The sequence below is a fragment of the Borostomias antarcticus genome (assembly GCF_949987555.1).
Source record: "Borostomias antarcticus genome assembly, chromosome: 14".
NCBI classification, from domain to species: Eukaryota; Metazoa; Chordata; class Actinopteri; order Stomiiformes; family Stomiidae; genus Borostomias; species Borostomias antarcticus.
The window spans coordinates 20,312,567-20,335,935 of record NC_140247.1 but is presented as its reverse complement, the minus strand read 5'-3'; the positions used below and the strand labels follow the sequence as shown (position 1 = coordinate 20,335,935).

General features: G+C 46.1%; 2 protein-coding genes across 2 annotated transcripts in view; one reads left to right on the top strand and one right to left on the bottom strand.

Moving 5' to 3' along the window:
* The window catches only part of LOC311317655 (carnosine synthase 1-like), a gene marked incomplete at both ends in the record, with an annotated part of 81,763 nt that extends 58,647 nt beyond the window's left edge, over positions 1–23,116 (bottom strand). Inside the window, one exon of the mRNA XM_084448737.1 lies at positions 23,027–23,116. Within this exon, the coding sequence (XP_084304863.1) occupies positions 23,027–23,116 (90 nt within the window). The remainder of the gene's footprint in view (positions 1–23,026) is intronic.
* On the top strand, positions 17,968–22,901 carry LOC311317942 (zinc finger CCHC domain-containing protein 7-like). The gene is made up of 9 exons (XM_084449098.1): positions 17,968–18,483; positions 18,989–19,050; positions 19,451–19,561; positions 19,671–19,841; positions 21,149–21,184; positions 21,288–21,392; positions 21,854–21,971; positions 22,205–22,505; positions 22,596–22,901. The coding sequence occupies exons 1-9, from the start codon at positions 18,111–18,113 to the stop codon at positions 22,774–22,776; spliced, it is 1,458 nt and encodes a 485-aa protein (XP_084305224.1). The 5' UTR covers positions 17,968–18,110; the 3' UTR covers positions 22,777–22,901.
* Positions 23,117–23,369: the final 253 nt, after the last annotated feature.

Here is a 23,369-nt window from a genome sequence, read left to right as displayed (position 1 = left end):
ACACAAACACATACAGAGGTCTGGAGATCAGGAGGAGACTGAAGAGATCCGTGCTACACTGGTATAGTACATATTACTGTACATTTAGTAAATTATAATTGATTGCTAATTAACAGAGACAGATTGGTAGAGATAGACCTTAACACAGGATGGTTCGCAGGAAAGAGAGAGGATGAGATAGAGTTAGAAGGGAAAAGGTGAGGTACTACTGTAGGTACTACGCCACCGTGCCACACATGAGTGATTTTGGGTTGGTTTTCAGTGTCTTGCTCAAGGACACTTCGGCACAATGCCGGGAGCTGAGATCAACCGTTCTACCGCTCTTCCAAGCTACGTGCTGCCCACACCGCAAACAAGCGAACACACAGGGGTGCACACACATACACTTACACACAAATACACACACACAGATAACAGGATGAGGATAAGAGGTATTCATGGGTTGACCTACCACAAATACTAACTGTCCCCCACCTGATGAAACTCCACTTATACATTCAACAACTGTACATGCTGACGACATGCATCATGGGTGAGGGACAACAGGTTCACTGTACACTTGTTCTGCCATGAATTCAACCTTTGGCAATAATAATTCATGTGAAGAATGTTCTTCCATATTTGTGAAACCACCTGTCTGTTTAAGGAACCAACAACCTAACAATACACCCTGAAAACCACCAAGGACCCGAAAATGTTGAACAAATAGAATACCATGGTTAGTTATTTTGGTGCATTTATTTATAATTCTATATTGGTGAGTTGGGTTGACACAGTGTCAAAAATAAACTACAAGCAACAAATATCGAGGTTTAAATGATTAACATGATTTTCTGAAGCAACAGGTTTGTACCAGAAAGGTCAGGATTAATATACTGTGCAACCAGTAAGTGTGTGTGAGACTGAGACAGTATATTGCCAGTCATACTGCTTCAGTGCACCAGACTGGTTGACTAGAGAGAGATTCCTAGACAGCAGGGCTGAAGCACAGTTCACCAATATTATGAGATCATTTGAGCCATGCAGCTATGAATGCTCTCTAAATGAGGTCCAAAACTCCCACAGTACCTTGTCAACTGCTTTAGATACCGTTGCTCCACTAAAGGTTAACCAGGCCAGGTCCAACCTGGCTTATGTGAGTGGCTGGCTTGTTTCTGTTCAGGACTGGTAGGATGGAAGCTAGTCATGCCACTGAAATAGCTGTGAATTGAAATGACATGAAATAATGTCTGATAAATATTTAAAAAAGGCTTTCCAGATGAACTAGAATCTTACTTTATGGTGAATTATATGTCATAACGCCAACTAACACCTCAGTGAGTTTCTTGTCTTTGAAATCGAGGGTTTAACATGTTTTTGAATGATTTTTTACGGTGCCCACCCACATCCATTGTATGACCTAAACGGTGGTAGAGCAGTTATCAGACTTTCTCAAAAGTGCTAGTTTTGTCAACCTTAAAACAGGGCTAAACATGATTTTCCTTTTACTACTCCTTTAATGGGCGAGGACCAGGCTGCATTGCTAACTCTCTTGCCAACTACGTGCCTTCAAGAATACTGCAGCCAACCACTGCTGGTTTGCACCAGTTCTCCAGGCTTACCTTGACAAAGACCCTATTGGAGTTAATAATGTGAGTTATCTGTATTGACATTCACCCACCCCCCCTCCGTCAGTGGCTGAGATTCCTTTTCAGCTCAAATAAGGAGCAAAGGAGTCAAAGCAAACATGTTTGAGGAGTTGAGTTAGTTGGACTGAGTAAACTGAAGATATATTCAGTTTATTGTAACTGTATGAGTAGCCATTAACTTGTTCATTCTTTCATTAATTTATGTTTAGCATTAAAAGCATCATTCACACATACAAACATATTTATTCACATCAAACATATAAGTTGTTCTGAGGAAGGCCTCTGGCCGAAACGTTAGCATGTTTCATTGACGCCAAAAATAAACCGGTGAAATAGAGGATCTGTCCATGTATCTTTTATTGGTGAGTGCTACCATTCACCGATGTCCTTTTTGATGTTCATATTTTTTGGGGCAGTGACTAGTTTCAGTGCAAACTAGAATGGAGAAGTAAGACGCCTCCTTCCCTCCACTAGTCTGGGGGTCCACCTTGGTCAAGTGGTAGTACCCCCTAGCCCCCCTACCTGGGGTTACAGGTAAAAACCCCAGATGGAGTACAACATACGAGGAAGAGAGACCCGGCCCGGAGGTAGTCCGGGGCCCTCGTCTGGAGCCAGGCCCAGACGGAGGGCCCGCCTGTGAGTGCCTGGTGGCCGGGCTTACCACGGATCCCGAAAAAGAGACGTGGAGACACCATCTCATCCTTCATCCCGTGGACCCACCACCCGTGGGAGGAACTGTCGGGGTCGGGTGCGCTGCCAACTAGGTGGCAGTGAAAGCGGTGGGCACCGATGGACTGGACCCGAGCGGCAGAGGCTGGCTCTGGGGACATGGAACGTGACCTCGCTGGGGGCGAAGGAGCCGGAGCTTGTGAGGGAGGTGGAGCGATACCAATTACACCTGGTGGGGCTAACCTCCACGCACAGCACCGGCGCCGGAACCAAACTCCTGGCCATCCAATCCCTGTACACCCAGAGCGAGAGCTGTGTCTGTGTCCTCTGCAGTCGTCTTCCTTTCCGGTGGGGGTTGGCCTCTGCCAGGGCTGCGCTTTGTCACCAATCCTGTTTGTGATTTTCATGGACAGGATATCGAGGCGTAGTCGTGCGGAGGGGGGTTTGCAGTTCGGTGAGCTGTCGATCGCATCGCTGCTATTTGCAGTTGATGTGGTCCTGATGGCATCATCTGCCTGCGACCTCCAGCACTCTCTGGATAGGTTTGCAACTGAGTGTGAAGCGGCTGGGATGAGAATCAGCACTTCTAAGTCTGAGGCCATGGTTCTCAGCAGGAAACCGGTGGTCTGTCCGCTCCGAGTAGGAAATGAGTCCTTACCCCAAGTGAAGGAGTTCAAGTATCTGGGGGTCTTGATCACGAGTGAGGGAACCATGGAGAGGGAGTTTGGCCGGAGAATCGGAGCAGCTGGTGCGGTTCTGCAGTCACTTTACCGCACTGTTGTGACGAAAAGAGAGCTGAGCCAAAAGGCAAAGCTCTCGATCTACCGGTCTATCTTCGTCCCCACCCTCACCTATGGTCATGAAGGATGAGTCATGACCGAAAGAACGAGATCACGGATACAAGCGGCCGAAATGAGTTTTCTCCGGAGGACGGCTGGGGTCTCCCTGAGAGATCGGGTGAGAAGTTCAGTCATCCGGGAGAGACTCGGAGTAGAGCCGAGTAGAGCCGCTGCTCCTTTGCGTCGAAAGGACCCAGTTGAGGTGGTTCGGGCATCTAGTGAGGATGCCTCCTGGGCGCCTCCCTAGGGAGGTGTTCCAGGCGTGTCCGGCTGGGAGGAGGCCGCGGGGTAGACCCAGGACCAGGTGGCACATCTGGTTACATCTCCGCACTGGCCTGGGAGCGGCTAAAGATTCCCCAGGCAGAGCTGGTTGATGCTGCCAGGGAAAGGGATGTATGGGGCCCCCTGCTGGTACTGCTGCCTCCGCGACCCGACCCCGGATAAGCGGATGAAGATGGATGGATGGATGGATATTTTTGGTTTAGCACCACAACAAGTCTATTTTGGGGGGAAGGCGCATCTATTTCTATTGTAATATTCAAGTAAAAATTATAATGTTCTTTTTCTGTGCATTTATTCTGTGCATTTATTGTCTGTTGTGTTAGTGTGCATGTATATGTGAGATGATGTGTCCCTCTATAGGAGAAGGGTATGTAAGACGGTGCGGTGCGCGGGCCAGATTGGGTGAGCGGGTGCACGCGACAGTCTTTGACTGTGTACACAACCCTATTGGAACCTGCAGCACTTTGAATAGCTTTATGTTTGTTTTCTAAAGTTTTATGTTCATTTTGCAAATAAATCTAACATGGAACGGCAAATATCTCCTTGATCATTTAACGCGCGTCAGACATTATGCATCCAACTCCCAAGGAAGTGGACAGAAATGGGGTAAAGTTTAATGGAATTGAACAAAGGAACAAAGAAAGCTTGACCTGTTTTTACCACTACAGTAACCATATCTCACACATACAAACAAACACACCCACACACAAACACACACACGCACGCGCGCGCACACACACACACACACACACACACGCACACACACACAAACAAACACACCCTCACACAAACACTGTTTTTTCCAATAGGGTCGTTTTTATACATTCTCAGAAAACCTGGAGGTTTGGCGGGCAGAGCTGTGCTCTCCTGCTCCGTGCAGGTCGGCAGCAGAGGCCATGTTTGGTGGAGGAAGACGCTCTGTTATTGAATACGGCTGGTGCCTCACCTTGAACACTACCTCCTTTCTAATCAGCGCAGGGCTTCCAGGAAAGCTGCTTGTTCTCTCTCTCCCTCCCTCCCTCTTTCTCTCTAATTCCTTCGCTCTTTCTCCCCCCTCTCACTCCGCTCTCTATCCTTTTGATCCCGTTCCCTCCCTCACTTTCTACTCCCTCTCTCCAGATCTCTTTTCCCCTCCTCTCTCTCTCTTCCTCTCTCTCCAACTCTCTTGCTTTTAAAAAAGTATTATTAAAAGATTACTGAATAGCAGCTTGTTCTGCTTTTCAGTAGTAAACTGTTTGGTTTTAGTGTAGAAGTGAAATTAAAGGGATAGTCTGGAATTTAGCCATTATATTGTAGCCGTTAGCTATGATTCAGGCACTACATTAGTTAGGTAATGCATATATAATTATTGATCCGCCCTACTACTTCCACAGAGAAAATAGGTCCCCACAAAATTAAGGATTCAACGATAGTTTGAGTTAAAAATGATGGTCTAAACACTCAAATTAACCTCCAACAACCTGTCCTCATATTTTGCTTTGGGTGCAATGTGGAGTGTTTAAGTGAGTTTGGTAGTGGATGATAGCCTGTACCATTGCATTGCGCTAGTGTTATAGAAATTGTATTAATCGTTAAAAATGAGTAGTCGAAATGACAAGGTTCACCCTCGTAAGTCCAAAAGTGGTTAATTTGGTTTATTCCAACACAAAGTCGGGCTTTCTGGTAGGAGACAAAAGTTCTGCCAAAAGCTGCATGCATGTGCAAAACAGCGTTATATCCACTGTGGGGACAACCTATACATGAATAAGTAAAACTCCACTAACCAATTACATGAGAGGGTCACCCAAGAGTAGGGCAGTCCTACAGGTCAACAGCTGACCTGTATGTGTAGACGCCAGGCCATTGTTCTTGGGAATCAGCTGCTAGGACATAGAAGAGAGGGGTGAGTAACCCCCTTCAGAGAGGGAGAGGGGCTGATCATGAAGAAAATTTTTCTCACAAATCACAAGCCATTTCAGAACATACAGTACAGGTACCCACACGGGTTCTGGTTCTGCAATGTCAGACATTGAAACGACATGAAATAATAAGGATAGGGATTTGGATTTCTCTATTACGCTAGCATTCCCAGATAGGAAGCGGATCTGGGCCATATACAGGCCAGATCTGGCCCTTGTGGCTTAGTTCCGGCCCATATATGGCCCAGAATCATTACACATCCGCTTGCTATCTGGGTTAGCAAGACAAATGCCCAAACGAGAGGCAGCATGGGAGCAGCTGAAACTGATCGCAATCAATCAACAACATAATAGCTAAGTTGCAAATGAGGCTCCAAGTCCAAAATTCCAGACTATCCCTTTAAAGGAAAATGCTCGTTTTTGACAACCTGGACCTTATTTACGACATATTATAAGAAGTTTGACTCACCCAGATCACTTTTGTGTTGTTCGGAGGCCTGTAGAAGAAATTTAAAATCCAGCGCGAGCCAGTATATCCATGTAATGGCGGCGCACGGGGCAAAGGGAATGCAGTTTCTCAAAATCCATTTTCGGCCGCTAAACGGTTGTTTTCATCAATCAGATTGCATGAATCGACAGTTGATATTCCTCTACGCGAGCCATTCTTTCGGTTTTCAAATACGTGGTCTGTAGCCTCTGTAATATGATCTTTACACTGGCTATGCTCCCTCACATTCTCTGCGCTACGATCGGATTGTTGCTGACGAATGACGACGACAATATTCTCGGCACCAACTACGATCGTAGCGCAGAGAATGTGAGCCGGAGAATATCCAGTCTGCGCGCTGGCCTGTGCGCATGCGTGCTGGAGCAAGTGGGGGAGAGGCTTGTAAAGATCATATTACAGAGGCTACAGACCACGTATTTGAAAACCGAAAGAATGGCTCGCGTAGAGGAATATCAACTGTCGATTCATGCAATGTGATTGATGAAAACAACCGTTTAGCGGCCGAAAATGGATTTTGAGAAACTGCATTCCCTATGCCCCGTGCGCCGCCATTACATGGATATACTGGCTCGCGCTGGATTTTAAATTTCTTCTACAGGCCTCCGAACAACACAAAAGTGATCTGGGTGAGTCAAACTTCTTATAATATGTCGTAAATAAGGTCCAGGTTGTCAAAAACGAGCATTTTCCTTTAAGTTGTTGTACCTTCTTATTTGCATGCATCTTACCACGGTCTGTCATTTTCAATCATGACTTCTGGTAAATGATCCTCGCTGTACTCGTCAATCTTCTCTCCTCTCTCTCTCTCTCTCTCTCCATCTCTCTGCATCTCTCTCTCCATCTTTCTGTCCTTGGTGATGCAACACCTCCCCATCTCTCTGTTGACACTGTGGTCAGCATGAGGGACCTCACAGGCGAGGCAGGACCAGTCTTCAGCGCCCGAGGCTCTGTTTGACTTGGCAGGGTGAAGGCAGCCGCTCTCCTCACAGCACCTGGTCACCACAGGGCCAGAAACTAAGGCTGCGTTCCGAATCGCATACTACCCTACTATATACTATGCCAAAACAGGATGTAGTATGTCCCAATACATAGTATGCCACATGCAGTATGGCAAAAATACCAGGATGTCCTACTACATCCGGTCGTATTTTGCAGTATGCAAGCCAGCAGGCTTTTCTGGCTATTCTGACCCACAATCCTGTGCGTAGCGGAAATTTGCATCACATGTGCGAGTCGTGACAGCTGTAGACGAATGTCGCGTTATGGACAGCGACGGATGTGGGCAAATTTCAAGGCGCAATGTTATGACAAGGTAGTATGTCCCAATTGGATGCCTACTGCTTGCAACTTAAGCCTTAAGGGCAGCTGTAGTAGGTACTAGTAGTAAGAAGTAGAAGTATGCGTTTCGGAACGCAGCCTAACTCTTCATACAGTATAAGGACCCTTGAGCAGGCATCTGGCTGGACACCTAAAGAGTTGTGTCAGGCTTTGTCATCCATTGGGGACATACATGTGGAGAAACGGTTTCATGAGAGATCCCCTGGGTTTGTGATGTTTTAGACTGTCAATAAACCCATTGGAACAACTAAACTTGAGTTGCGAGGGTGAGAGGAATTGAGTTGTTATTGTATGTCTCCTCTTGAATGAACAGTGGTCATTTGTCCAGATGGACAATGCAAATCAGGAACCAATCACGTCACAATCAAATACACAGGGTCTCATTAGGGTCAGTGTTGCTGTACTGTACTTAAACCTACTTATTCTGTCTTGTAAACTGACCATATCCTCCACAGGAGTAAGGAGGCCCTCTCTCCTCTTGATGGATGGTTCATCATGTATTGCTAACTTTATTGTTCTGACGTGAGTGATGGTTGTGGACGTTCTCGTGGGTTTTCCTCCGGTTAGAAGCATAACTTCACAATTCACGGTGGTCCATGCCGACGTGTCAGCCGTTTCTTACCGCGGTGTTCGGCGTGGTGAAAGTGACCCTATCCCCCGGTAGAACGGAGGAAGAGAGGTTGTGTAATAGACCGACCGCCGTTCGCCGCCCCTCCCTCCGCTCCTCCCCTCACCTGAGCCGGGCGCCGCTGCCGTGTTCCTCCTGCGGATTTAAGAATCCGCTGCGTCAGCATCGCCGGTCACGGCAGGAACAACAACCCTCAGGGCCGGAGCGCTGGCCCTGGGCGCTCGCAGAAACGACCCAGAGACAAATTAAATAGACAAATTAAATAGACAAATTAAAATACTTTCAAAATCTGCCAGTGCGGTTGAATGGAGGTGGTAGCAGGTGTGTTTGGATTGGGGTTGGAGCCGGTGGTGTGGGGAGGAGAAGGTGAGCGTGGGTTTGGCTTTAACGCTTGGGGTGAAACCTTGTGTGGCGCAGGCCCTAAAGAGGGTTGGTTGCAGCAGAAAAGTGACCTGGAAAGTGATGTGAAAGCCAGGGAGATGGAGGGGAGGCGTGGGAGGGGTGTTTTTCTTAGGTCAGCCTGGGGGAGAGCGCTGGTTATCTGGGGGAGGGAGAATGCTGGGTAAGAAGCAGGTCAGGGGAATCAGAATGAAAGAGCCTCTTTCACGGGAGACAAACCAGACTCACCGAGCTTAATTTCACCACCGTACACAAGTTTTTTATTCCATACATGCACACACACACGCATACACACATATACACATATACACATATACACACACACACACACACACACACACACACACACATATACACACATGCATACACACACACACACACACACACACACACACACACACACACACACACACACATATACACACATGCATACACACACACACACACACACACACACACTCCTCTGCCTTGGCGCAAAGTGAATTGTCGACTTAGCTCTGACTCATGGTGTTTATAGAATGGACCAGCAAAGTTTTATGGAATGATTAATTGTTGTAAAATAAGATATTGAATACTTCCTCTGTAATTCCCCCCCCCCAAAATCATCATCATCCACTTTCTAGGGTTAGCCTGTGTGTGTGTGCGTGTGTGTGCGAGTGTCTGTGTGTGCGAGAGAGAGACCCCTCACATAGGTCCTGATGAATAGTCTACTGGACCTGGAGCTGAGAGTGGAGAAGCAGGGAGGGGGGGGGGGCGGGGGGGCATCCTTCCCACTGACTGTGATCGTATGAAACAGGCAGCGGGCTGAGCTGTTTATTCAGGCCGGCCTTGTAAATGGACGTCTGTTTTACAGGAAATAAATCCACCTCGCATTCCTCCAATCCAGCCTCTCCCATCTGTGTGCTGTTGCTCTCTACAGATCATTAACTACAGGCAAAGCCAGCGTCGGCCTGTGGCTGCTGACCTGGAATATGTCATAATCTGTCATTAAAGTCGCACTGAAATGAAAAAAGCATTCTGTCCCATTTTGGTTCACATACTTGGTCATAGTGTTCACCTATTCAACGATGTATGCCAAAAAAATTCAAAAATTCTACTTTTGTTGTAAATCTTATATCAAAGTATATAATTTCTTACTTCCTGGAAAACGGTAGGTCACGCGCAATGACGACAATAGGTACCTTAGATTTTAGGCCAATAATCTTACGACATCCACCCGTCAATCAACGCTATCCTTCTATCGAATCTGTCTAAAGTTCTTAAAGCCTGTCCACTTGTCAATGTTCCAATCAAATTCCTCTGAACATATGTCCCACCCTCATAGCTTGTTTGCGTCGGAAATACGTCAAACTATGGAAGTTAGATGATCTCAAACGTCCATTTCTGTGCGACTTTAAAGGTGCTCTGTTCGATTTACTGCACTTTTTGTAAAAAAAATAAAAAATAAAAATCCAATATATGCAATAAATAGGTCCAGTCATAACTATCTGTACAGAAAATATAGCCAGCGGTGCAGTGCCTGTGGAGCAAATGCAGAATTTCTTTTTATTATGAGCGAAGCCGGCGTTGAGCCCTACCCCCTGAACGGCACCGTATGGAGTGAAAACGCCCACTTGTTTATATCTGATACGCTGCACCACTGCCCCGTCTGAGCACCTTTAAACACAAATACAGGTCTATAGTAGTCCCCAGTCTGTTCTCTAGTTCCTCAGTAACTACTATAGTAGTCCCCAGTCTGTTCTCTAGTTCCTCAGTAACTACTATAGTAGTCCCCAGTCTGTTCTCTAGTTCCTCAGTAACTACTATAGTAGTCCCCAGTCTGTTCTCTAGTTCCTCAGTAACTACTATAGTAGTCCCCAGTCTGTTCTCTAGTTCCTCAGTAACTACTATAGTAGTCCCCATCAGTAACTACTCATTAACTAATCTCAGAGTTAATCAGTAACTAATCATTACCTAATCATTGGTTCATCATTAGCTACTCAATAACTACTCATTTTTTGTGTACCTTATTGTAAAGTGTTACCAAGTTTATTAGTAGTAGTAGTAGTATTAGTATAATAATAATAATAATAATAATAATAATAATAATAATAATAATAATAATAAAGAAATTGTTTATTACTGTCTGGCTCTGTCCTAAAAGTGTGTGATGAGATAAAATATCTGGGGCATTACATACAGTATCAAGTGATCTATCTGATGATAAGGATATTAGCAGACACTGTCGAATGCTGTATGCGCAAGCAAACATGTTACTTCGTAAATTCAGTATGTGCTCAGTAGCTGTGAAGACCACACTGTTTAGATCTTATTGTGCTCCTATGTATACTGCCCACCTGTAGCGCCGCTACAGGAAGTGTAGTATGCGGAAACTAACAGTGGCCTATAATGACTGCATGAGGCTACTGCTGAAGGTACCGCGCAGTAGCAGCGCTAAGTTTGTCAGTGTCTGTGTACCCAACTGTGCTGCTGTGTTACAGAACCTAATGTACAGATGTATGTGTAGAATGTCTGATTCAAAAAATCTTATTATTGTAGCCCTAACTAACCCTGCACTGAGTGCGGTCAGGTTCGCATCCAGACTGTGGAACCATTGCCATTTTTACCTATATGTACATATTGATTGATTAATGTATGTCTGTATGTACGTTTTTTATATGGACCTCCGAGCTGTCTTTAATAAAGTTTCTACTACTACTACTACTATTACCATTATTATCACCTTATAGAGCTCTCTTTCTGAGAAAGCTGTTACTCATCCCTTGTCGACTCTTCAATGATTCTATTAATTCCCAACTTTAGTTTTAATATCCTTTGTCCACTTATCAGGTCCTAATTTACATGCCTGTCATTTGGTCCCTCAGTTCCTAGTCCCTGTGATCAATCTTACTCACTACCTTCGCCTCCTATTCCTGTATCCTTGTCTTCCCTGTGATCAATCTTACTCACTACCTTCGCCTCCTATCCTTGTCTTCCCTGTGATCAATCTTACTCACTACCTTCGCCTCCTATTCCTGTATCCTTGTCATCCCTGTGATCAATCTTACTCACTACCTTCGCCTCCTATTCCTGTATCCTTGTCTTCCCTGTGTCTAATCTTACTCACTACCTCCGCCTCCTATCCCTGTATCCTTGTCTTCCCTGTGTCAGCCAAGGCCAAGCCTCTGGTTTACACACACACAGGGCCCAGTACGGACTATTGTAATTGAAATAAATTTGATCTAGCTATCAAAAGTAAAAAGGATTTGCTAAGGTTCGCTCAAAAAGGTTCAGTCTGATTTATTAAAGACATGGACCTGTGCCGGTTCACATACAAAATATTGTTTATTAAGACTATTTACCGAGCTGTACCGTTGGTGTAATTCCAGCCATCACCCCTGGGTGGACCAACTACCTCCAGTCCATGGACCTGAGCTGTGTGCATGACCCAGCCCCCGCTCGCTGAAACCTGAACCATCTCAGATTGAGCGTATTCTGTCAACTACACTTCTGTGTAACGGGAGGGACAGAATCCACATAGCCTCTCGGGTTTTGATAATAATTCACTCTGTGACTGGAAGGCCATGGTATACATGTGTTCTGTCATATGAGTGTCTCCCATTGTCTAGTTTTTAATTGCCTTTGGTCACAGACAAATCAAAGCTATGGAATTGGTAAAGAAAACATATCATTGCAAAAGGACTTCAGGATAAAACACAGAGTGGTTCATCCAACAGAAGTGAAACAGTTTGGTGTTGCGTGGTCTTATATTCAAGCAATACACGGATATGACGCTTCTAGAGATTTGATTGGCTAACCCATCTTTACACGTCATAATAAATGGCGGACGTCATCAACAATGGTCAAGAGTTCAGACAGGTGATATTCGAAAGAGCGGTAAATCTTGAATAGGTTTCTTGTAGGGACAATAGAACAATATGAGGTCACACTAGGCCAGACTGAAAGTCTGGGATGTGTCCCCCCCTGGAGATGTCTTCCTGTTATAATGATAAAGCCACAGCAGGGGTGTTTAGATACTTCCACAACTGGCCTAGTGTGACCTCATATTGTTCTATTGTCCCTACAAGAAACCAATTGGAATGGCAGAAGGTAGAGGACGGTGAACCAATAGGTTTAGGAACAAAATGCTGAAACCTGAAAGGCCGAGGCCAGTTGTCTCTAAAAAATCCATGACACTATTCAATGTGTGCAGACACACCCACACTCACACATGCGCACATCAAAGTAGGCTACATTTCACTTGCGTTAGGTTTCACTTTCAGCAAACGCTGCCTGGGTACTACTTATTTCTCTTTCTCTCTCTCATCTGGAGTATCTTCTTGCACAACATACATCTGCTTTTCATTAGACTTTATTTTTTTGTACACTTTAAAAATGGACAAAGCATTATCAGAGCTGGTGACTTGCTGTATCTGCTTGGAGACCCTGACTGAGCCCCACCAGTATCCGTGTGGACACAGCTACTGTCTGTCCTGCATGAGCTGTATCAACCACCTGAGGAGTAGAGTTGACCACCGCTGTCCAGAGTGTCTAACAGAGTTCACTAGGAGCAGCGATGTCATCAAGATCTACCGTCTGGCCAACATTGTGGAAACATTCCCTTGTGGATATTCCCGGGATGGAGGACATAGTTCTCAGTCTGAGCGAGAGGCACAAGGAGCAAGGTCCGGTGGTTTTCAAAGATGGGGACTGCTCATCTCCCTCTTTGCTGCCCTCTTCTGTGAGTATGCAGTATGACACACCCCATTAGAGGAATATTGGACTTCAGTTGTGAAATACAGTAGGCCATTTGAGATAAATGGAGAGAGAGATGAACGATTAATGTTCCTGTATGTTTCTGTTCCTCCACTAGTGACCATTCTGACCATTCTTTGGAAGACCACAGGCAAGACAGAGAAGGAAGTCCATCCAAACCCAATACAGGTATTTTCTCTTAGCCAGGCTAGGCTAATATAAACCAGATTAAAGGATGTTGTTTTAAGACAAGAGCAGTACCGAGTTTATGCTTGTGTGTGTGTGTGTGTGTGTGTGTGTGTGTGTGTGTGTGTGTGTGTGTGTGGTCGCTCTCTCACCTCTCTTAAGACATACTCCAGGGTTGATCCTCCTGTGTGGGCGCTGGTCCCTCTGCTGTCCTGGTTTGCGTGGCTGCTCTTCCGACTCGTCTTCGGGCTGCTCCAGGGACTGTGGTGGCTCACGTTCTCCCTGCTCCCTCTGTGTCTGAGGCTCAGTATGTCCTGTCTCCTACTGCTTATCGTTCTGGGGTTTACGGTTGTAGATGGCATTTTCTGTGCCGTCGGGCTCTTCTATGGAAGCTGTTTCGTCGTATGTTTGATCGTACTGGGGGTTCAAATGTGTGAGTGGATTTCAAGGAAATATGAACTTGCCAGGATGTTCAGACATGTACTAAGGCTGGTCAGGATGTTCAGAAACATGTTTGAAAATGCAAATAAAATCCATTAGTATTTGCTACAGTGAGAGATGATGGTGAAGAGGTTCTATGTTAACTGCTCTGTTTCTCGGCTGAACTGTCCAAATTGTAAAAGTTTGTTTTACGCTAGTCTTCCTACAGTCCACATAAAAATTATACAACACTAAACACTGACAATATACAGACATACAAACATATATACAAACATAAGAAAGTACATAGTAAAAGTATAATCCAATGCATGTATTGTATATAGTTAAAAGTCAACATTAAATTCAGTAATGTAAACACTCAACAGAGGTTATCAAAACAAACTATTGTGTTGAAGCACAACAAAACATAGCAGGTGGCACTGGCATCATTCCTGTTGTGTGGTCTCTCTTAATAGCTTCTATTTCTGTGATTTTTTGAAAAAAGTTTGCCTCTGATTGGTTGAATGTGTATAGGTAATGAGTTGCACTGACTGGAGGATCTATAAATTAGTTTTTAAGTAGATTTGTTTGGGACACTAAAGTCTAAAGTATTTGAAGCAATTGCCTGTTATCATTAAGGCACCTACATTCTGTTTCTCATCTGGAGTCTTTTCTCTTACAACCTACCTCTGCTTTTCAATAGACTTATGTGTGTTCTGTAGATTTTATAAACATGGACACAGTATTGTCAGAGATGACTTGCTATATCTGCTTGGAGACCCTGAATGAGCCCCACCAGTATCCAGAGTGTCAAACAGAGTTCACTAGGAGCAGCGATGTCATCAAGAACTACAGTCTGACCAACATTGTGAAAGCATTGAGGGAACAGTAGAAACCAGAGGTGAGCTGAAACCAAACCAGAATGTATTGTTGTCTTTTTTTGTTCAATTCTAATTAAGTCAAACTTAGGGAGGTGTCCCAGGCATGTCCAGCTGGGAGGAGGCTGCAGGGCAGACCTGGGACCAGGTGGCGGGATTACATCTCAGCACTGGCCTGTGAGCGGCTAAAGATCCCCCAGGCAGAGCTGGTTGATGCTGCTAGGGATGTCTGGGGCCCCCTGCTGGAGCTGCTGCCTCCGCGACCCGGCCCTGGATAAGTGGATGACGATGGATGGATGGAGGGATTTCATACACACAGGCAACACAATGCACTTTACAGAGAGCAATGGGGGGGGGGGGGCATAGATCCCACCCCTACATTTTCCAGAGGGAAGAAAAAAAACAGTTCAACCGAGGGCCGAAAAAGTGAGCTGTAAAAATTCTTCCCGATCGAGCAAGCTCCTTGAAAATGTTTACGTCAATTGGCTGGGAACATTTACAGAGCACTTAACATGGGCTAAATACTTCATAAGAGTGAAGTGACTATCAGTAGAGTAGATAAATAGTTACAGAGATGTTGCCTACATGGTCGGCCACTATGTGTATCTATCCCTGGTACATGTTCCCAATATTCATGTTATAGTTTTAGTGCTGTATTGTTCCCAACTCAGAATCATGACCATTGTCCCTTGTGAATATTCTCAGGGTGGCTCACCTCAGTCTGAGACACAGGGAAGAAGGTCTGGTGGCTCTCAAAGATGGCACCTGCTCATTCCCCTTATCTGTGCTTCTATGAGTACATTATAGTGATTTAGTGACGCATTTATCCAAAGAGACTTAACAATAAGCATATTTGTCTAGAGTAAGTGAACCGACTGTACATCACAGTCGTCAGTGGCGTGCAGACATTTGGGGGGGCTGGTGCTCAGTGAAAAATGAGGGCACCTTGCCTATGACTAGCGTCTAGCTTGTTAAGCAGGTGTGCAGTTGGCTAATTTAGGCTCAGCTGTTTGGCGCTGTATGAGACTTACTTCACAACAGAGACAAATAAATTAACAAAAATAAATTAACAAAAATAATACAAAATCAAGTTCAGGTCTCCTGGCTGTGATCACTGAGTCGGAGACCTGAACTTGATTTTTTATTATTTTTGTTAATTGTCTCTTTATTTACCTATTTTATGACCTACTTATCTGTGAGTTTACTTAATTGTATTATTTTTGTTAAGCCACCCTGTTTAGCCAATTCTTCTTTGTGTGGTTTGCTGAAAGAGTGACATTTTTTTCCATAAATGGTTTGAGTCAATGGACTCTTCAATTATATCAAGTTGGTTCTGTGCATGTTGCTCCCTTTTAGTTCTGAGTGTTCTTCTGTATAATTTTTGTGTTTCCCAGTATTGGAGGCAAAGTTCAGGATTGTCAGGTTGTCTGTGTTTTTGATTTGATAAACCTCTGAGTGTTTGTCGGTATGCAGTCTGTATCAAACCACTTTTCATTGGTGGATGTTTTTGATCTGTGATGGTGAGATTTTTTCAGATTGGATAAACCTGCCACATTGTCAAATATGTTGTTAAAGGAGTAGTAAAGGGAAAATCATGTTTAGCCCTGTTTTAAGGTTACTTATGATCATATACAATGGTTCAGATCAAAAAGTTGACAAAACTAGCACTTTTGAGAAAGTCTGATAATTGCTCTACCACCGTTTAGGTCATACAATGGATGTGGGTGGGCACCGTGAAAAATAATTCAAAAAACATGTTAAACTCTCAATTTCAAAGACAAGAAACTGACGGCTGGTCAGTGGTGGGGCAGCTGGAAGCGGGGCTGGTGTCTCTGTCTGGTAGGGTGTGATTGTTGTCAGTTGGGGCAGCCTTCTCCTGCGGAGCCCTTTCTTTTATAAGTAGAAAGTCCCGCTCTAGTTTCTTGAGGTTCCCCTGCACTAGTCATGTCAGTCATGTTCTTATAGAGCTGATTGTTGTGATGATGGTGTCTGGGTCTTCTGCCTCTTTGATCTTGAGTTTCCAGCCATCACAGGCCCCCTCTTTCTTCACAGAGGGGTAGTGGGCACTTATGGCGGAGTGCCATACTAGTGGCTGGTCTGTAAGGAAGATCAGATTTCTGACATCTCCGTTCTTGTATAGATCAGAAAACCGTGTCTCCGGTCTTTCCTTTAAAAGGCGCTGTTTATATGCCTTCCTGACACTGTGGGTAGAGCAGAGGAATAGCCTCGGGACAGGCTGTGGTTGAAGCCATGGAACTCTGTTGCTGCTGGACTGCTGTTGATGCTACTCCTTGGCAACCGTTGTTAGGATTTAGTTTGTTGCTAGCTAGCTCTTAGCTTCAAGCTAGTTTTAGTTTATTTAATATTTAAACGTTATTGCAATAAACTTTTTTTAAATATTTAAAATATATATATATAAATCATCTCTTTGGTTATATTGCTTTTCAGTTGAGCGATTAATCATTTTGACGTAAAGTAACAGATCTCATTTTAATATAGAAAGGTGGACATTTTCAGGAGCTGGTGGTGCTGCTGCTACTCCGTTCCCTGGCACTAACTTATCCAAAACTATAGCCTAATTTATGCTTCTTGAAAAGTGTCGCTCGACAAATGTCGCTCGACAAAATAAAAGTGTCGCGGTCGCTCGACATGTTGCATTTATGCTTCGGGTGACACTTCGCGTCGTCTCTATGGAAACAATCAGCCGCGCGCTTGTCATTCTGTTGCGCGTTTGTTTGTCATTCTGAGAGAAGAGGTTATTCAGAGAGCCGTTTTCATTGTGTTTTGTTTTCATTATTTTCCGCAGTACTTGGGCATCTCTGTGAAGGGGCAGGGATGAATTGTATAGGTGGGGATATCTCCTCACAAGCTCGGAGAGCCGTTCCTCTACTACAGCCAAATGTCAAATGACAGCCAAAACTAAAACAAGGCTGTGGATCAAGCATATCCATGACAACGCACGAGCCTTCTATTTAGCTATCCAATCACACTTGAGCGACACATTAGGCTACTAATTATTAGTATGTAGCCACCTGCGCAAGAACGACATTTAATGTTAGGCTTTTGTAAATAGTGGGCTACATTTATTGCGATAATGCACGGGGGGCGCTCTCGCAGCCTCCCCCTCCTGTGAGCGACAAAGAGTTTTTGTTGTCCAACTATTTACTGATGCCGGGCCGAAAACCCCGGGATTGTGTTTGGTCAGCCACTGTTGAGGAAACAAAACACATTTTTATTGCTAGCTTGCTAGCTAGAAAACTTGGCATAGGCAGTTTACCACTTGATCAACCCGACTTTGGATAAATGGTATTACTTCAGTATTTCAATACAATAGTCTAAATGAGTCGTTTCTTATTCATTTTCCCGTTTAACCCATACCGCCAAAGGTGCAGTGTGTGTAGTAAGCAATATATTTAGCTGGCGTTAACTGTTAGCTTGCATGTTGGGGTTAGTATAGTGCCGTTATGAACCGCAGCGTCTAAATGCATTGAATGAAAATAGGCACGCTCTTGTTATCTTTACACATACAGTTATATACTTTAATGATTCCCCAGGGGGGAGACAAGGACTACTTCCATACGTATAGCACTGAATAGTATAGAATATGCACATACATACATCCAGTGTGTATATATAGATATGTCACTAGCCATGTGGTATGTCTGGCTAACTGGATTGTTCTGTTCTTGTTTTGCCCAGCCCGATGTCGGCCTTCCTGGACGATAAATACTACATCGAGGGATTCAACAGTATCTCATCGGAAGAAAGTGAGTTCGGGTTTAGTTCATCCAACCAGGCACTTAGCAGCCGGAAGACGGCTCCCCTCGCCACTCAGGGTCACTCTCCCCCCCTGGTTCTGGCCTTCCCTCTCTCCACTGGACGGGCTCATGACAGAAGCCCCAGTGCATCCTCCTGGGATGGCCCACACTCAGATCATGATGACCAGGAGCACCGTGACGAGCCCATAGAGGAGTGGATGATCCTGGGAGGAGGGGAGCATGATGGAGACCGGGAGATCCAGCTCAACCTGGGCTACTGGAGCAGCAGCAGCTCTGAGTGGGACTCTGGAGATGAGGGTGAGGACCTGCAGGTGCAACAGCTGACATCTACAGACGATAATATCTACAGACCTAGTTCCATGAGAGTTCTGCAGACAACAAGAGTTCCACAAAAAAAGAGTGATCCTTAGACAATAGCCTTATTTCCACTGTCGTGCCGAACCGATACCGGTTACAGTGTCTGTTTCCACCTCTCGGGCTGTTGCGTTCCACGGAATGTTGTTTGCGGAACTAACTTTCACATTTCTAGTAAAGAACGGTTCTGCTTCACTCAGTACGGTTAGACAACCGTGCCATGGGAACGGTTCTGCGAACGGTTCTGGGCCCAACCGGTCCCATGTGGAAACACCGTCGGAACGGTTACCCTGCGTGCTCAGAACGGTTCGGCACGACAGTGGAAAGACGGCTTATGAGAGTTCCAGCACAAAATGCTGGCATAGCATGATTGAATATGACAACATGTGTCCCGTTGTAGTCTTTGTGTGTGCATTGTCTGAAGTCTACCTTCGTATCTCCTCAACAGATGAGGAACAGATGCCAAAAGTTGCCACTGATTCCAACTGGGCCATATCAGAGAAAGATAAGGTAGCACACTCTCTCTCTCTCTTCTCTCCTCCTTGTGGCTGACAGGAATGTGCTGGTCATACTGGAGCTAGGCCTATGTGTTAGATTTGAACTTCTAAAGAGAGGGCATAGTGCCTGGTTCTGAGCACCAGTCCCTTGTTATTTTTGTCCGCTGTAGTTTAATGTTGCGTCGTTTTTAACATCATGACACCTCGTTTGGTGAAGCGCTGGCAGCGTGCTGGGATGAAGCTCTCCCCAGCGCCCTGCCAGGGGTTTTCTGCCTGAAAAAGGCGCTGTGTGGACACAGGCCCATGCTCCGCACAGAGCCCAAAGGTTTGAAGTCAAGTAATACAGAGTAGTTTGTGAGCCTCAGATGATTGGCTTGTTGACGTGTGATGTCACGGTTCTCTCCAATGCCCAGGGGTGTCTTGACCAATCACACTCCAAACGCTATTTTACTCCTGACCGGACCCTGATCTGCCACAACTGCAACAAGACAGGACACCTGGTGAAGAGCTGTCCCGCCCCGAGGGTATGGTACACACACACACACACACACACACATGCATACAGTGTGCGCTCATAGACAAACACGCACACACATACTCTTGTCAACCCCCTTTCCGTGTGTCTGTCCTCAGAAGCGGCCGACGTGTACGCTCTGTGGGCTCCAGGGCCACCTCCAGAGGGGCTGTCCTGGCCGACACTGTCCCAGCTGTGGCCTCCCTTCCCACGGGTACCAGGCCTGCCCAGAGCCCCCTGTCTGGTACCAACACTGCCACCGCTGTGGAATGACTGGCCACCTTACTGACGTGAGTCTGTTTGTATGCCAACACAGGGCTTGACGTGTGTGTGTGTGTGTGTGTGTGTGTGTCTCTCTCTCTCTCTGGTGAGTTTACAGAGAGCCCTGAGCCTTTAGTTGTTCAATGTAGACAGACCGACCTGAGCATGTACACTGCGTTTTCAAAAGCTGTCAAATGATTATAAAATGTAATTGCGTTACTCACTGTACATGGTTTTCTGTGATTAATGGATTAACACAATTTTGTTGTTTGTCAAGCTCTGATAAAAGGTGTCTTTGACGTTTCTAAGATGTGTGTGTGTTGATGTCATATACAGTAGGGTACAAAACACAATATATATAAAAGTCTCTCCAACGACCTATGTCAAACACACACAAGGGAACATTGAGCACTGTTTTAATATGCATTCCACCATACTCAGCTTTCACCTCCTGAATGCGTCCTGTGGAATGCATACTGTACCTCAGACATGCTGTACCTCAGACATGCTGTACCTCAGACATGCTGTACCTCAGACATGCTGTACCTCAGACATGCTGTACCTCAGACATACTGTACCTCAGACATACTGTACCTCAGACATACTGTACCTCAGGCGTGTGTGTGAGAAAGCGCTTGTTTGTGAAGTAATCATGGGGGGTGATGCGCACACATTTTTTTGGGGGAATCCTCCGTTTTATGCCGAGTATCCTACCAGCATATATATAGGCCTATATTCTTTGCTGTCTGACTGAGCTCACATTTCACAATCGCAGGAAATCTCCTGTGTAAATGTTTAAGATACTGATAACCTGTCTTTTAATTATCTTGATTACTAGTGGTCCAAACCATGGACAATGCAAGAAAGAGGGATGGGCTGCACTTGAAACAAGCTATCAAACACATTTGGAGACGATTTGAATTGCTATTTTTATTCTAAATTTTAAGCATTTTGGCACTGATGATTTTCCTTTGGCTCTGGCTAAAATCTCTTTAGGAGCCGCCAAAAATTCCTCTATGCAGGAAAAACCCTGCTCAGAAAAACAACATCCTCCATCTTATCACACACCAGTCTAGTCTCTTGTTAAGTGTCCCGCATGAATGCTAGTTGTAAAACACACACTCGCTGCAAAAGCTATGAGACGTTACACAGGACAAACTAGGGAAGCCGGGTTATCTTTGATAAAATAACAAACACATTTATTTAAATTAAAAATACACCTTCCCACTTTGACAGCCCTAGTGTTTTCGATGACGTTGCTTTTCTGTCTTTTGTCTGTGTGCTCTGTTTTGGTGCCAGCTGTTTGCTCTTATTGGTTTCTCTGTGTTCTCCACAGGGCTGCCCGGACATATGGAGACAGTACCACCTCACAGTGAGTGACTAGAGGGGAGGGGAGAGGAGAGAAGGAAGGGCGAATTGTTCGTGTTGGAACTAAGCGTTTTTTTTTTTTTTTTTTTTTTTTTAAACTTTCTCAGACTCAGACGGAAATTCCCCGCAGGCCAGACAGAGACCACAAGCTTAAACACCTCAAACGCCCCGCCTACTGCTACAACTGCTCCAGGAGAGGACACTACGGCCATGTGAGCACCACTGAAACCCCCTCATCCCTCTGTCTCTCTCTGTCCCACTCTAACTGAATGCAGACCCCTTCTTTCCTCTGTTTCCTCCGTCTCTTTTAAGGACACTCCAGGGCACGTCTTTCTGTTGTCCTTTTCCCATTGCTGTCCCCCTATCTCCCCTGTTGTCTATCCTTCTCTCTCTCTCCCTCCCTCTCACTCAAATCAAATCAAACTTTATTTGTATAGCGCATTTCATACGCAGAGGCAACACAATGCGCTTTACAGAGAGCAATGGGGGGATGGACATAGGTCCCACCACTACATATTCCAGAGGGAAGCAAAAAAAACAGTTCACCCAGGGGCCGAAAAAGTGAGCTGCAAAAATGATTTCCTTACCTCTCACTCCCTATCACTGCTGTTTCTCTCCATCTCTGCCCCCCCCCCCCCCCCCCCCCCTCTCTCTCTCTCTCTCTCTCATGCAGGAGTGCGCCATGAGAAGGATGATCAGTGGGACCTTCCCCTCTCTGCCGTTTGTCTGTCATTATGACGACTTGCAAGACATTCTCCGACGGGAGGCCAGGATACAGAAACGAGCCAGAGGTGACAAATCACACGCGCGCATGCACACTCACACACACTCACACACACACACACACACACACACACACACACACACACACACACACACCACACAAACTCTGCTGTTGATATAAATCAGGTTGTGTCTGCTACTTGACTTCCTACGTTAAATGCAATTATTGCATGTCGCTTTGGATAAAAGCGTCCGCTAAACGACTGTAACGTAATGTGTAAATGTAACGTCTCGTCCCCAGAGCTGGGGCTGGGGGGCTTCGTGCTGGCGCCAGAGCTCCTGAGGGCCCCCGAGGGGGCGGGGGAGGGGGCGAGCGGCGAGGACGAGCGGCCCACCCCCAGGAGGAGGAGCCCGGGGGAGTGGGGCCGGAGGAAGACGTGGCCAGAGAGACGCAGGGAGAGGCGGGAGGTGAAGAGGCTGCGGAGGGAGGCCCAGGCGCGGCGGGGAGGAGGAGGAGGAGGAGGAGGAGGAGGAGGCGGCCTGGGGGGCGCCGGGAGGGGCCGGGATGAAGAGGGCGTCCCCAAAGATCCCTTCAGGAGCCAGCACAGAGACCCCACACCGCCGCTGCAGAAGAAGAGGAGGAGGGGGGAAGAAGAGGGGAAGAGGAGGAGCCAGGATAATGGGGGGAGGAGCCAAGAGAGGGGGAGGAGGAGCCAAAGCAGCGGGGATAAGAGTAGGAAGAGGAGAGAGGCGGAGAGGTGGAAGAAGAGAGGAGGGCTGAAGCATGGGCATCTTTACCCCCGGGATGACCTCTGCCCCCTGGACGAAAGCCTCCTCTCCCCCAAGCACAGGGTGAGACACCGCAGGAGATAGGCTGCGAAAAGGAAAGGACTGCACTTGTATAGCGCTTTTATCCAAAGCGCTTTACAATGGCCTCTCATTCACACACACATTCACACACCAGTGGCGGCAGCTGCCATGCAAGGTGCTAGCCTGCTCATTGGGAGCAATTTGGGGTTCAGTGTCTTTGCTCAAGGACACTTCGACATGTGGACCGGAGGAGGCGGGATTCAAACCACCGACCTTGCGGTCATTGGATGACCCGCTCTACCTCCTGAGCCACAGCCGCCCCAGACGTGTGTGTGTGTGTGTGTGTGTGTGTGTGTGTGTGTGTGTGTGTGTGTGTGTGTGTGTGTGTGTGTGTGTGTGTGTGTGTGTGTGTGTGTGTGTGTGTGTGTGTGTGTGTGTGTGTGTGTGTGTGTGTGTGTGTGTGTGTGTGTGTGTGTGAAACAGTCTCTGTGGGTGGGTGGAGAGTTTAGATTTGTAGGGGTGAGATATGCCCCGTTTGGGCAGCCAGAATTTGTGATGCGCATAGGACCTGGGACGGTAACCAGACAGCTCCTGAATACTGAGCCAATCTCTGTGTTCATCTGTTACCTTGGGTCTGTCTCAGGATTGAATAGGTA